General features: G+C 39.9%; 2 protein-coding genes and 1 long non-coding RNA gene across 4 annotated transcripts in view; 1 reads left to right on the top strand and 2 right to left on the bottom strand.

Moving 5' to 3' along the window:
- The window catches only part of crppa (CDP-L-ribitol pyrophosphorylase A), a 76594-nt gene extending 60765 nt beyond the window's left edge, over window positions 1-15829 (bottom strand). Inside the window, exons 1-2 of the mRNA XM_062062716.1 lie at window positions 15255-15829; window positions 9405-9678 (exon numbers count right to left, since the gene is read on the bottom strand). Of these exons, the coding sequence (XP_061918700.1) occupies window positions 9405-9678; window positions 15255-15511 (531 nt within the window). The 5' untranslated portion in view covers window positions 15512-15829. The remainder of the gene's footprint in view (window positions 1-9404; window positions 9679-15254) is intronic.
- LOC133659888 (uncharacterized) overlaps window positions 15221-16628 on the top strand; it is a 34207-nt gene continuing 32799 nt past the window's right edge. Inside the window, exon 1 of the long non-coding RNA XR_009827739.1 lies at window positions 15221-15559. This is a non-coding gene — a long non-coding RNA (uncharacterized LOC133659888). The remainder of the gene's footprint in view (window positions 15560-16628) is intronic.
- sostdc1a (sclerostin domain containing 1a) overlaps window positions 16036-16628 on the bottom strand; it is a 137670-nt gene continuing 137077 nt past the window's right edge. For both annotated transcript variants that reach the window (XM_062062719.1, XM_062062718.1), the window contains one exon: window positions 16036-16628. This exon is cut by the window's right edge and continues 286 nt beyond it. In XM_062062719.1, coding sequence (XP_061918703.1) covers window positions 16451-16628 — 178 coding nt within the window. In that variant the 3' untranslated portion in view covers window positions 16036-16450.

Below are 16628 nucleotides of genomic sequence, written 5' to 3'. Positions count from 1 at the left end.
ACGTAATGATAACTTGAGATACGAAAGAATGCAGAAAAATGGAGGGGAAGAAAAAGAAGCAACCTACATCAACCTTGTAGATTGTTATAGTAACAATAGGTTAAGCTTTGTCAGTGTGCCATGTGTTATACCCAGTTTACCCTAGGGCAACAACGTTAATATATGTTTGATGAAACGTAATTATGTGCATGAGTGTATGTGTGCATATGTACTTGTATATGTACAGTATGTGTATATGTGTGCTTGTACAGTGAATGTATATGTACAGTATATGTATAAGTGTGTTTGTACAGTGAATGTATATGTATAGAATGTGTATATGTGTGTTTGTACAGCGAATGTATATGTACAGTATGTGTATACAGTATGTGTGTTTGTACAGTGAATGTATATGTACAGTATGTGTATATGTGTGTTTGTACAGTGAATGTATATGTACAGTATATGTATGTGTGTGTTTGTACAGTGAATGTATACGTGTAGTATGTGTATGTGTGTGTTTGTACAGTGAGTGTATATGTACAGTATGTGTATATGTATGTTTTTACAGTGAATGTATATGTACAGTATGTGTATACAGTATGTTTGTATAATGAATGTGCGTGTGGATGTACGAACTGTGAGTGTGTAAATATGTACTGTATTTATTTGTATATGTATGTGGGAGCGTAGGTACCTATGTATGTGTGTGAGTATATGTGAATTTGCATGTACAATACATTTGACTCCCAGTGTGTGCGGGAGCCAGAGTACGGCCCCAGCCTCCCAGAGAGCCCATCCCACAAACAGTAGGTGCGGTGCCCAGGGAACCAGCGGCCACCGCCCCCACGCAGCCAAGCCGGACAGCGACAGGAACCCCAGAGCCTGGCCCACCGCGCTGCCCACAAGGGCCAGCAGCAGGCCGCAGACAGACGCACCCGGCAGAGGACAAGGCACGAGAAAAGCAGGGGGCGGCCAGACCCCAAGCCAGCGAGAGACCACACCCCACACGGACAGAAAGGCGGGACGCCCCGCCCGAGGGGCCCGGAGACCCCCCGCAACCGGACGGGAAGACCGCCCCCGCCCCACCGGCAACCGGGCCCCCACGAGCCCCCCCGCCCCCACCCCCACCCCCGGAGAGCGCGGCGAGGCCAGCCCACGGCCACCCCACCCAAGCCGGCCGCCACAGGACCACCCAGCACGGGGCCACGGGAACCACCCACCTCACCCGCAGGGACCCCAACGATGGAGATGGAACAACCAGCAACCGCCCCGCCGAGTCCCCCCCCCTGAGGTAGGGGAAATAAATAAATAAAATAAATAAATACATAATAATAACAATAATAATATTAATAAAATATATTAAAAAATAAGAATAAATAAATAATTAAATCTATTTATATAAAAAAAAAAAAAGAATGAAAAGAAGATCACAGACATGCTGACACACAAGGTCGCTACCCCAACAACTGGCCGACTCGCAGCACCTCGGAATACCCTGCAGCACCAAGCTACCACAGTAGACGCAGGGACCAGACCCAGCAGGCCCCAACCAAGACGGGCACCCGGAAGGGATGGACGGTGGGACCCAGGAGCTCCAGACACGCAGTCCGGATGCAGTAGCCTGAGGCGCCGACCCCCACCCGACAGGCAGGCCCAGAACGTACCCCCAGAAATATACATACATATATATACACATAAACATACACATGTACACATACACACACATACACATGCATACACATATATATACATACATACATACATACATACATACATACATACATACATACACACATACACATACATATACACAGTTTGTCAGCCCCGACAACCACCACGCGCGCGCGCTGCCACCAGTCACAACATCAGCCACCCCCCTGCACCAGACCCAGCAGCCACGGGCGCCCACACCACAAACAAACGGCAGCAGAAACAGCAGCCACAGCACCCCCAGACAGCCAGCCCCCCCCCCCCCCATAAACACACCACCGCCCAAACAACCGAGACACAGTATCCAGACCAGACACGGGCGTCGCGCCGCCACCACATCAAGTCGCCAACAGAGACCCCACAGCGCAAGGTCGGGCCACACGGGCACGGACCCCACCCAACAGGAAGCGAGACCCGCGCGACGCCACACACAAATACATAATAAGATTAAACAAAAATAATAATAATAATTAAAAAAAATAATAATAATAATAAAATAAAATACAAATTAAATTAAATTAAAAATAACAAATACAAATAAATAAATAAAATAAAATAAATTAAGTAAATAATAAACCCCACATGTATGTGTACAAGGCCCCCAGAGTGTCTACTGTGTAGTTAAAATTAGGAGGTCAGCCATTACAGCCGACCTCCAGTCCCTATTGATGCGTGTACTGTAGCGTGAGTGAGATATGTATGCTTGTGGGAACTAATAATGCGATTAAAATTGGGGGACATCAAGGTCTTGGTGGGTCCCAACCAAGCCGAGCCCTCCAAATCCTAAGTGTCTAATATGCAGCTAAGATTGAGGGATGGACGAGCAGGGGACAAGACATTATTAACATTTAATAACACGGTGCAATACATATGAAAAATTTTGACCAGTATTTCAACAACAATCAATCTTTAGGGGCATTGTGCTTGTGTAAGGTATTTTTTTGAAACCTTTACTTTGTTGGCGCAGTCAGACCAGATGTTCTGCACAGCGCTTTATTGTGAAGGAGGTAAGTGTGCTGCTGTTCTAAGCTTGCCGAGTTTGGAGACGACTTGAGGCTGTTAAAAAAAAAATAATAATAATAATAATAATAATTTAAAAAAAGGGAGCCTCTCAAGTTGTGACCGCTGTCCTGTTTGTACATTGATCTTACATCCATGATGTCGTTCACAACATCACAAGCAGATGAGATGTGTTGTGGGTGTGTGGATTGTTCTTGCTAGCTTTAGCTTCGCGGTTTAATCGCTGTTGTAAGTGGCCGTCTCCACATTGTTTCGTGTTATAGGGATGAATGAGTAGTATCGGAAACATTATTTTCCCAAACTAATGTTCCTTTTCCTCATAATGACAACATTTCACTTACATTTATGTCAATTTACGTGATATTCTGTGTTTAACAGCGGGTTCCTTTTTATTGTCCAATTTTGTGATTCCTTCCACGGTTATGTGAATGCGGAAATACAAACCCCCGTTTCCATATGAGTTGGGAAATTGTGTTAGATGTAAATATAAACGGAATACAATGATTTGCAAATCATTTTCAACCCATATTGAGTTGAATATGCTACAAAGACAACATATTTGATGTTCAAACTGATAAACATATTTTCTTTTGCAAATAATCATTAACCTTAGAATTTGATGCCAGCAACACGTGACAAAGAAGTTGGGAAAGGTGGCAATAAATACTGATAAAGTTGAGGAATGCTAATCAAACACTTATTTGGAACATCCCACAGGTGAACAGGCAAATTGGGAACAGGTGGGTGCCATGATTGGGTATAAAAGTAGATTCCATGAAATGCTCAGTCATTCACAAACAAGGATGGGGCGAGGGTCACCACTTTGTCAACAAATGCGTGAGCAAATTGTTGAACAGTTTAAGAAAAACCTTTCTCAACCAGCTATTGCAAGGAATTTGGGGATTTCACCATCTACGGTCCGTTATATATCATCAAAAGGTTCAGAAAATCTGGAGAAATCACTGCACGTAAGCAGCTAAGCCTGTGACCTTCGATCCCTCAGGCTGTACTGGATCAACAAGCGACATCAGTGTGTAAAGGATATCACCACATGGGCTCAGGAACACTTCATAAACCCACTGTCAGTAAATACAGTTGGTCGCTACATCTGTAAGTGCAAGTTAAAACTCTTCTATGAAAGGCGAAAACCGTTTATCAACAACACCCAGAAACGCCGTCGGCTTCGCTGGGCCTGAGCTCATCTAAGATGGACTGAAACAAAGTGGAAAAGTGTTCTGTGGTCTGACGAGTTCACATTTCAAATTGTTTTTGGAAACTGTGGATGTCGTGTCCTCCGGACCAAAGAGGAAAAGAACCATCCGGATTGTTATAGGCGCAAAGTTGAAAAGCCAGCATCTGTGATGGTATGGGGGTGTATTAGTGCCCAAGACATGGGTAACTTACACATCTGTGAAGGCGCCATTAATGCTGAAAGGTACATACAGGTTTTGGAGCAACATATGTTGCCATACAAGCAACGTTACCATGGACACCCCTGCTTATTTCAGCAAGACAATGCCAAGCCACGTGTTACATCAACGTGGCTTCATAGTAAAAGAGTGCGGGTACTAGACTGGCCTGCCTGTAGTCCAGACCTGTCTCCCATTGAAAATGTGTGGCGCATTATGAAGCCTAAAATACCACAACGGAGACCCCCGGACTGTTGAACAACTTAAGCTGTACATCAAGCAAGAATGGGAAAGAATTCCACCTGAGAAGCTTCAAAAATGTGTCACCTTAGTTCCCAAACGTTTACTGAGTGTTGTTAAAAGGAAAGGCCATGTAACACAGTGGTGAACATGCCCTTTCCCAACTATTTTGGCACGTGTTGCAGCCATGAAATTGTAAGTTAATTATTATTTGAAAAAAATATATAAAGTTTGAGTTTGAACATCAAATATCTTGTCTTTGTAGTGCATTCAATTGAATATGGGTTGAAAAGGATTTGCAAATCATTGTATTCCGTTTATATTTACATCTAACACAATTTCCCAATTCAAATGGAAACGGGGTTTGTACCTTACTTCTTTTACCTAAGTTTAGTGATTATTGATTAGGCACACTAACGATGTGTCAAAAAAATTTGCAACCATGGTGATCTCAAACTTCTACTAGACTAGACGTGGGGTTTTTTTTCCACTTAAACGCTCCTCAGAGGTTTCATCCTCACAAGCTCAGAAATTTGAATGCACGTTGCGGGGCCCATTAATAGTTTTTTTTTTTAATCATAATATTTTTATGATCGTTCGAAGCCATAATAGAAATCAAAATTGTATTAACCCTTGGATGCACCTACACTCTTCCGAAATCAAAATCAAAGCGTTTTTGTTGTTTTTTTTTCATTTATTTTAAGAAATTGCAGTTCTTGTATCACTACCCCCTCTTCTACAAGTGAGGTCAAAAATGACCCCAAGCGGTTTCTGTGGAATTTTCTATGAACCTTTAATTCTTAGCAACTCTGACTGTCCCAATTGCACATCTGATGTCATATCTTACATCTGATGCAACTGTGACTGTCATCACTGTCCCACTTGCACATCTGATGTCATCTCTTACATCTGATGCAACTTTGATATCAATACTGTCCCACTTACACTTCTGATGTCAGCAGTCTCATCACCCAGGAAGAGGCAATATCTGATCCACTAAAGACTGAAGGATGTCAGAAAGATAATGAGGTAATTCCAAACACTGTAAAATCTGGAAGTCTTTACATTGTTATGGCTACGTAGATGTAAAATCCATAGCAGGTGTAATATACAAGTTGGGTTTACATTTTTTGTTGTGTCTTTCAATATTCATTTGAGTCAAATGTGTAGAAAACTCTGAACATTGGAAGCTAACATGGTACATTCATTTTATCTGCTGCTACTCCTGCCAACATGGCCACCAAACACAACTAGAAACTTGACTTCCCTGCTAACATGCATCCTCCTCTGTTGCCAGTTCTAATATAAAATGGCGTATAGTTTTAATTTAATCTGTGAGTAGACTCGCTATGGAAGCACTAAAAACTACAATTGAAGTGGAGACAAGTGAAGTGAAGTGAATTATATTTATATAACGCTTTTCTCTAGAGACTCAAAGCGCTTTACATAGTGAAACCCATTATCTGCATATTTAAAGGCCTACTGAAACCCACTACTACCGACCACACAGTCTGATAGTTTATATATCAATGATGAAATCTTAACATTGCAACCCATGCCAATTTGCTGGGTTAACTTATAAAGTGCAATTTTAAATTTTCCGGGAAATATCCGGCTGAAAACGTGTCGGTATGATGACGTTTGCGCGTGACGTCACGGATTGTGCGGAAGTATTGGGACACCATTGTGTCCCAATACAAACAGCTCTGTTTTAATCGCAAAATTTCACAGTATTCTGGACATCTGTGTTGGTGAATCTTTTGCAATTTGTTTAATGGACAATGAAGACAGCAAAGAAGAAAGCTGTAAGTGGGATCGGTGTATTAGCGGCTGGCTACAGCAACACAACCAGGAGGACTTTGAGTTGGATAGCAGACGCGCTACCGTGAGTACGCAGTTTTCTTCCAAACATTTGATCGCTTGCCCGTCCGTGCGTGCCGCTATGTGCATGTCACGTACGTAACTTTGGGGAAATATATGTGCTGTATGAACTTTGCGGAAGTGAACGGTACTTTGGGCTGTGGGATTGAGTGTGTTGTGCGGGTGTTTGATTTGTATTGGTGGGTTATATGGACGGGAGGGGGGAGGTGTTTGTTATGCACGATTAATTTGTGGCATATTAAATATAAGCCTGGTTGTGTTGTGGCTAATAGAGTATATATATGTCTTGTGTTTATTTACTGTTTTAGTCATTCCCAGCTGAATATCAGGTCCCACCCGCCTCTCACAGCATCTTCCCTATCTGAATCGCTTCCACTGCCCTCTAATCCTTCACTTTCACTTTTCTCATTCACAAATCTTTCATCCTCGCTCAAATTAATGTGGTAATCGTCGCTTTCTCGGTCCGAATCGCTCACGCTGCTGGCGTCCATGATTGAAAACAATGTGCAGATGTGAGGAGCTCGTCAACCTGTGACGTCACGCTACTTCCGGTACAGGCAAGGCTTTTTTTATCAGCGACCAAAAGTTGCGAACTTTATCGTCGATGTTCTCTACTAAATCCTTTCAGCAAAAATACGGCAATATCGCGAAATGATCAAGTATGACACATAGAATGGATCTGCTATCCCCGTTTAAAAAAGAAAATCTCATTTCAGTAGGCCTTTAAGCTACATTTAAACCAGTGTGGGTGGCACTTGGAGCAGGTCGGTAAAGTGTCTTGTCCAAAGGCACGACAGCAATGACGAGGATGACGGGAGCGGAAATCGAACCTGGAACCCACAAGTTGCTGGCACGGCGCACCCTGAAGAGACGGTCAGAAAGCGGCTTGAAGATGGTTCGTAAAACATAATCTATGCAACATTTTGACAAAAAAAACAACATTACATGTTATACAGAGCACAAGGAAGTGTTTTAAATGTAGAAAAAAAACCTGAATATGACCCCTTTAACACAACGTGAGACACTGTATGCGCTCCCACGCTTGGTTTTGTAGAGCGGTGTTGACATGACGAGCGGCAAAGCTGGAGCACGCAGAGGCTGACTTCATGTAGTTCACGAAGACATGTCGGCAAATGAAAGCAGAGCAAATGCGTGTTTATGCGTGTTGCACATGCTGTTCAAATCTGCTGCTGCTTCTCTATCACGAGCGCCGAGTAAAATAATGAAGACCAGACACAATCCGAAAAGTTGGCTCACACAACCTGGTGAACATGTACAAAACAAAATATTTCCCATCCCGGAGAGACTTTGGGATGTTTGTGGAAATCTTTCCAATAGTAGCTTTAATTTCATCATTATTTGACTAGCTTGATTTTTGTACATGATGGAAGTGGATATTTATGAGCTATTACGTGATGATCCAAATGAGAATTATTCGGCCGTGGAGGTCTGCACTGCACTCTTGCATTAAACTGCCTTGTTTCTCATATTCTTATGCAGATAAATATTGGAAAACTACACCAAAAATAATGACAAAATATTTACAAAAATTTAATTAAATGATACAAAGAAATATATTCTTATTTATTATTTCTATAGGGGTGTGAATCTTTGGGGACCACTCGATTCGATTCGATTCTTGGTAACGATTTCATTCGGAATCGATTCTCTATTCAAAACGATTCAATACTTTTTAATAACATTGGGTGCCATCTCTATGATTAACTACATTCCTCCATAAAAAATATAACAGCTCTGATACATTTATATATAACTAAAAATATATATATTTTTTTTAAAATACAATTCTACCCAAACATTTAATAAAGTCAAATGCAAATAAGGCAACAAGAGAAGTATCCCACAATTCTCTTTTCTAAAGTCAATCTGTACAGCAGATATGATCATTTAAATCAACAATATGATTTGCCTGAGTGGCTACAAGACAGATTAAAAATTACATTTTTTTTTATCCATTTTTTTAAATCGATTAACAATGGCTATTCATTTGAAAATCGATATTTTTTTTTCAACACCCCAAATTTTTGTATGTATATTTTTAATGATTAGATAAAAACGATAAAGCTGTTGTATCGGATTTCATTATATTGTGCACACTTTTTCACACTTTTTTTTTTACTTATGGGAGTCAAACTTGAGTCTAATTTGATGCATGTTTTGTACTAAAACAAATTCATGTAAAATAAATTGTTCAGTAATTTTTTAGCGCAAAATAACACAGGAGTCATATTAAAATGTTCAATGTGGTCTACATAACATGTAATGGTGGTTCTTCGGTCTAAAAGTTGCATATATTATGTTTAAAGACCATCTTCAAGCCACTTTCTGTCCGTCTCTTCAGGATGTGCCGTTTTGTGGGCGGTCTTATTTTCGTGCCTCCACTTTGACAGCGTCTTCTCCCCGTCATCTTTGTTGTAGTTTTTAGCGCTTCCATAGAGAATCTACTGACAGATTACGTATGAACTATGCGCTAATTTGTATTAGAAATGGCAACAGCGCAGGATGCATGTGCATGTACGAGCCAGTCTGGCCCACAACAAGAGGACAGAGAAAAAGAAGGAACTTACTGACTACAGTGCGGACTCACGCAACGCACTTTGGCGAGGAATCCGTTTACCGTGACATTTCATATGAAGCGCCCTGTCATTCATTCGTTGACATTTTGCATGCGCTTTCATATGGCGGAGCCCTATGCACAGCATGTGATCTGCGTGTAGGGAGGGGCGGCCTTGGATGTACCTAATATTGTGGCCAGATTCCAACCCGCCTGTTTTGTTTTTTGCTAAACCGTAACGAAAGTAAAAAAGTGCCACGCTGAACTAACACTAAAATGTTGCGCGCCGCCAAGTTTTCAAACTGGAGTTTGGGCCTGATGGATGTGTTTGCTTTTTGCTTGAATACACCATCTTTGTTTTTTTATTGTGAAAAGCACATAAAAGGGATCGGGCTTGAGCAAAGATTTAATTTATGCATTCTGCTCCTTCCAAGTATCAGGAACTTCTGGCAATTCAAAATAGTTTCCTCTCATTTTTTATGACTCCTAACACGAGTGATACTTCCTGCTTTTCATGTGCTTCTGGAAAAAGCGACGACGCAGACAGCCCAAACACATTACACAAATATTGCTATTATTATACTGACTCCTTGTCCCCGGGCAGCCATTGTGATCTTGTACAGGAAGTCCTCTTCCACAAAAGGCCGCACGGCATCGTGGATAATGACGACCTTTGGCCTTCCCGCTGTCGACCCCTTGTCCTCCTTCAGGGCCAGGACACCGTTACGTATGGACCTGTGACGCGTCGAGCCACCTGGCACCACTCGGACCTTGGTGTGGCGAAAGCGCTGAATGATGTCCGCCATTAAGTCCATGTTTTCTTTGGCAACGACCACCACGATGGTCTGGATCCATGACACCCTGGGAGGAAACGCGGTCACTTGTGGTTCATGAGGTGAAGATACTGGAAACTTGCATATACCTTTCATAAAGAAGCCAAGCGCTATAGAGATTACATTTTGTTAGAGTGTCCGATAGTAGTATTAGGGTTGCTAACTGTCCCTTGAAAAAATTGAATTGTCCTGAATTTAGAAAATTCATATATACATATGTATATACAGTATATATATATACACATACATACATACTGTATATAGATATACATATATACACACACACACATATATAAACACATATATACAGATGCATATACAGTATATACTGTATATATACATACATACTGTATATACATATATATATATACATATATATACAAACCCTGTTTCCATATGAGTTGGGAAATTGTGTTAGATGTAAATAAATAAATAAACAGAATACAATGATTTGCAAATCCTTTTCAACCCATCTTCAGTTGAATTCACTACAAAGACAAGATAGGGACGGCGTGGCGAAGTTGGTAGAGTGGCTGTGCCAGCAATCGGAGTGTTGCCGGTTACTGGGGTTCAATTCCCACCTTCTACCTTCCTAGTCACGTCCGTTGTGTCCTTGGGCAAGACACTTCACCCTTTGCTTCTGATGGCTGCTGGTTAGCGCCTTGCATGGCAGCTCCCGCCATCAGTGTGTGAATGTGTGTGTGAATGGGTAAATGTGGAAATACTGTCAAAGCACTTTGAGTGCCTTGAAGGTAGAAAAGCGCTATACAAGTATAACCCATTTATCATTATTTATTTATATTTGATGTTCAAACTCATAAACTTTATTTATTTTTTGCAAATAATAATTAACTTAGAATTTCATGGCTGCAACACGTGCCAAAGTAGTTGGGAAAGGGCATGTTCACCACTGTATTACATGGCCTTTCCTTTTAACAACACTCAGTAAACGTTTGGGAACTGAGGAGACACATTTTTGAAGCTACTCAGGTGGAATTCTTTCCCATTCTTGCTTGATGTACAGCTTAAGTTGTTCAACAGTCTGGGGGTCTCCGTTGTGGTATTTTAGGCTTCATAATGCGCCACACATTTTCAATGGGAGACAGGTCTGGACTACAGGCAGGCCAGTCTAGTACCCGCACTCTTTTACTATGAAGCCACGTTGATGTAACACGTGGCTTGGCATTGTCTTGCTGAAAGAAGCAGGGGCTCCAAAACCTGTATGTACCTTTCAGCATTAATGGCGCCTTCACAGATGTATAAGTTACCCATGTCTTGGGCACTAATACACCCCCATACCATCACAGATGCTGGCTTTTCAACTTTGCGCCTATAACAATCCGGATGGTTCTTTTCCTCTTTGGTCTGGAGGACACAACGTCCACAGTTTCCAAAAACAATTTGAAATGTGGACTCCTCAGATCACAGAACACTTTTCCACTTTGTATCAGTCCATCTTAGATGAGCTCAGGCCCAGCGAGGCCGACGGCGTTCCTGGGTGTTGTTGATAAACGGTTTTCGCCTTGCATAGGAGAGTTTTAACTTGCACTTACAGATGTAGCGACCAATTGTAGTTACTGACAGTGGGTTTCTGAAGTGTTCCTGAGCCTATGTGGTGATATCCTTTACACACTGATGTCGCTTGTTGATGCAGTACTTACGTGCAGTGATTTCTCCAGATTCTCTGAACCCTTTGATGATATTACGGACCGTAGATGGTGAAATCCCTAAATTCCTTGCAATAGCTGGTTGAGAAAGGTTTTTCTTAAACTGTTCAACAATTTGCTCACGCATTTGTTGACAAAGTGGTGACCCTCGCCCCATCCTTGTTTGTGAATGACTGAGCATTTCATGGAATCTACTTTTATACCCAATCATGGCACCCACCTGTTCCCAATTTGCCTGTTAACCTGTGCGATGTTCCAAATAAGTGTTTGATGAGCATTCCTCAACTTTATCAGTATTTATTGCCACCTTTCCCAACTTTTTTGTCACGTGTTGCTGGCATCAAATTCTAAAGTTAATGATTATTTGCTAAACAAAAAAAGTTTATCAGTTTGAACATCAAATATATTGTCTTTGTAGCATATTCAACTGAATATGGGTTGAAAATGATTTGCAAATCATTGTATTCCGTTTATATTTACATCTAACACAATTTCCCAACTCATATGGAAACGGGGTTTGTATATATACACACACACATATATATGTATAAATACATATAAACACACACATACAGTATATATACACATACTGTATACAAACACATATATATACAGTATATATACTGTATATATATATATATATATATACACACATACATACTGTATATACACATATATACAGACATATATACATATATAAACAAATAAACACATGTATGTACAATATATATATATATATATATATATATATATATATATATATATATATATATATATATATATATATATATATATATGCACACACACACACATGTATAAACAGTATACATACACACACGTATATACAGTACATATATACTGTGTGTGTATATATATATATATATATATACACACATACATACATACAGTCTGTATATACACATATACATATATACAAACACGTATATATAAACACATATATACACATGTATATACAGTATATATATATACAGCATGTATATACACACATATATATATATATATATATATATATGCATACACTGTATATATATATATATATATATACACATATATATACATATACTGTATATAAACACCGTATTTTTCGGACTATGAGTCGCAGTTTTTTTCATAGTTTGGCCGGGGGTGCGACTTATACTCAGGAGCGACTTATGTATGACATTATTAACATATTACCGTAAAATATCAAATAATATTATTTAGCTCATTCACGTAAGAGACTAGACATATAAGATTTCATCGGATTTAGCGATTAGGAGTGACAGATTGTTTGGTAAACGTATAGCATGTTCTATATGTTGTAGTTATTTGAATGACTCTTACCATAATATGTTACGTTAACATACCAGGCACGTTCTCAGTTGGTTATTTATGAGTCATATAACGTACACTTACTCAGCCTGTTGTTCACTATTCTTTATTTATTTTAAATTGCCTTTCAAATGTTTATTTATATAGCCCTAAATCACAAATTTAGGGCTATATAAATAAACATTGATTGATTGATTGAAATGTCTATTCTTGGTGTTGGGTTTTATCAAATACATTTCCTCAAAAAATGCGACTTATACTCCAGTGCGACTTATATATGTTTTTTCCTTTCTTTATTATGCATTTTCGGCAGGTGCGACTTATACTCCGAAAAATTCGGTATACACATGTATATACATTATGTATACTGTATATATATATATATATATATATACATATATATATATATATATACACATATATATACACATACATACATACTGTATATACACATATATACAGACATAATGTATATACATATATAAACACATATATACACATGTATATACAGTGTATACATTAGTGTCTTCAAACGGTGCTTTTTTAATTTATTTTTTACCACAATAAGGACTTTTATCAAGGCTGGAACCAATTATTCATGTTTACAGTCACTACAATTTCATGCACTAAATACGTCTGATTACATTTACTCTCTGTAAACACCATACCTACCGTCAAGCATGGTGGTGGTAGTATTATGCTCTGGGCCTGTTTTGCTGCCAATGGAACTGGTGCTTTAAATGAGACAATGAAAACAACCTAAAATCATCAGCCCGTAGGTTGGATCTTGTGCGCAGTTGGGTGTTCCAATAGGACAATGACCCCAAACACACGTCAACAGTGGTAAAGGAATGGCTAAATCAGGCTAGAATTAAGGTTTTAAAATGTCTTTCCCAAAGTCCTGACTAAAACGTGTGGACAATGCTTAAGAAACAAGTCTATGTCAGAAAACCAACAAATTTAGCTGAACTGTACCAATTTTGTCAAGAGGAGTGGTCAAAAGTTCAACCGGGAGCTTGCCAGAAGCTTGTGGATGGCTACCAATAGTGTCTTATTGCAGTGAAACTTGCCAAAGGATATGTAACCAAATATTAACATTGCTGTATGTATACTTTTGACCCAGCAGATTTGGTCACATTTTCAGTAGACCCATAACAAATTCATAAAAGAACCAAACTTCATGAATGTTTTTTGTGACCAACAAGTATGTGCTCCAATCACTCTATCACAAAAAATAAGAGTTGTAGAAATGATTGGAAACTCAAGACAGCAATGACTTGTAAGTTACAAGTGTATGTAAACTTTTGATCGCGACTGAATGTGTGAAGTCCAAGTGTCCATGCACACTCTCAAATGCGACTATTGGTCATACGCTGTGTGCTTTCTGTACAGTGGGGGGGTTCTTATTTCATTTTAGCGTGGATAAATGAATTATTTTACCGGTTTACCTATGACGTTACATTAGGCATTGAGGATCCTTAAAACTTATTTCACGTAATGTCCGCTGTAATATTGGGACAGGTTACAAATATTATTATTGGCTATGCTTATGTTAAATAGCAGACAGCATCAAGAAATGATCTTAGATTGCGCTACAAACAGGACGACACTATCAATAATTTATCAGGGCGGAAGCAGGTCCGATACAAAGAAAGACCAGCGGAAGAGTTTTTTTTCGAAGGAGTTTTCGGACGAAAATCATGCAAAAAAACCTTTTAAATGTGTCAAAGTTCATTCAAAAGTACGAAGTACGAAGTGTCCTCTCCGGCCGCACACAGCCCTCCGAGAGAGCTTGTTTCCAATTGCATAATTGTGTAAGTACGACTTTTCGAAAACCAAACCCGATCGGATTAAGGTTTAGCTATGGGTTATAGGAGCCCTATTTAGAGCCAAATTATTTGAGAAATCTGACTTATTTAGTGCATGGACACGTACTGGTTGATTATTATGAGGAACTCTGCTTCGTAAACTTTTCGGTTTACGAATCATGTTCAAGAGCCAATTCGGGTTGTAAACAGGGGCTCCACTGTAGTATAAACATATACGTGTAGATTGTCAGTCATCGGGTCATATAATTCACAAAGGTTTAATTGAAGTAACTCTGAAACAACTCTAGGAAGAGTCCAGTTGCCTCTATTCAACCTTTGTGGATAGTATACAACTCCTTTAACACAAATAAAAAAGACCAAAATAAATTAGGTCGACCAGCCCTGCAAGGTGTCCCATTTTTTTTCCAGCGACCCCCCGCAACCCTAAAAGGGACAAGCGGTAGGAAATGGATGGATGGATGGAGTTGGCAACCATAAATAGTATGTATGCATTTACTCTTGAAGGAAATGGTGCGAGGTGGTACTGCAAGGCGCTACAGACGTTTAAGCTTTTTCATTCAGTACATTTACTTAGCAGAGAAAGTGAAACTATCCATCCATCCATTTCTACCGCTTGTCCCTTTTGGGGTTGCTGTAGCCATTATAATAACATATAATTGTTTAGCACTGGCAGGTAGATAACCACACACTGACGTCAGTGACTGAGCTGTAAGCCCTGGTGCTAACGTCTGAATAACTTTCCCAGAAGTTTTTCAAATTAAAAAGCATATTCATACCTCTCAAAAGTCTGAATGGTGTAGCTTATAAGCGGCCGGCTCAGTAATAGGCAGAACTGTTTGGGCGTTAGCAACCCGGTCCTCTCTCCGCTGCCACCGGCAGGAAGAACCACACACACCGGGAAGTCTACGTCGCCTTTACCCGGCGCGAGGCCGCTGTTGCCGGTCTGACGGTTTAGGAAAGTCCCTGGTTGCGTGGGCCTGTCTGGTTCATCGCTCGACATGACGCTGGGCTTCGTCTCTATCAGCTCCTGCATGGACTGTCAGAGTACTCCATTCCCGATAATTCCCATTCAATAGAAAAGGTATGTAAATTGCTGTTAGTCAACCTAAATGATGCTAGAACTTTATTTTATTTCAGCTCAACACCGATCTTCCGCCAATAAACTTCAAAATAAAACAATGATCGATTATTTATATATGGTCTACTATGACTAAAAAATAACCACATTGCTTTATTAAGATAGTACAAGCAAATTTTGTTTCGGAATTGGTGAGAATATTGATGTAATAATGGTAAAACATTGTACTTCCAGTCTACGTCGAGTGAATTCCTCTAACTTGACGTATAAAGCGTTACCTGGTCGGTCTCGCGTGATTTGAATCGATTCTGTAATACTTAACGGCTGTATTATCTAATCTCGCGAGATGTTACAACGCTTGGCTTGTACTGTTTACTATTGCTGCTTTTAGAGTTAATTTGACCTTCTAAAGTCAGATTTTTAAGACAGAAGGTTGTTTTTGGTTAAACAAACAGGTCAACTCTTATTTTATGGGTTTTTAAAATGTTTATTTCCAAAGTTTACCCACACAATAGAATATATTACATCATCCATTTTATACACATTGTCACAGAAAAAAATGCAAGTAAAAATTTGACATATGTACACATATTTACAAAATGTTTTAAAGCTTTTTGGAGGCCTGTAGTTAGATGTTGGTCCCACAGTCATATCTATTGTACATATAATAACAGCAATACACATATGGCTACATACTGTACAGAGGACAATGCATGGCTTACATCCTGTGTCATGAAATCTGTGTATCTGTTTTATTCATATTTACATGGCTCACAATTGCCTTAAGAGGACTGTGATGCTCCATCAAAGTGAGACACCATCTTAACCAAATAAACCAAGTCCAGTCCACTGAGGGAGGTTGTAATCCACATAAGCAAAGCCTTAAAAAGACCCTCACGGTTCCGTCTGGGGCCAGTTCTCGTTTAATCGCTTCTTCCCCAGCTGCTTCCTGCTCTTGGCCTTGTGCTTGTGCAGGAGCCGCGGCGGCGACAAAACCATGGGCTCGAACTTGTGGCCCGACTCGTTGTGCTGCCTGGAGTACCTCTTGCACTTACAGGAAGTGACCACGGTG

This window comes from Entelurus aequoreus, linkage group LG11 (assembly GCF_033978785.1).
Source record: "Entelurus aequoreus isolate RoL-2023_Sb linkage group LG11, RoL_Eaeq_v1.1, whole genome shotgun sequence".
In the NCBI taxonomy this organism is placed as follows: domain Eukaryota; kingdom Metazoa; phylum Chordata; class Actinopteri; order Syngnathiformes; family Syngnathidae; genus Entelurus; species Entelurus aequoreus.
This window is presented reverse-complemented; position numbering and strand designations above follow the sequence as displayed.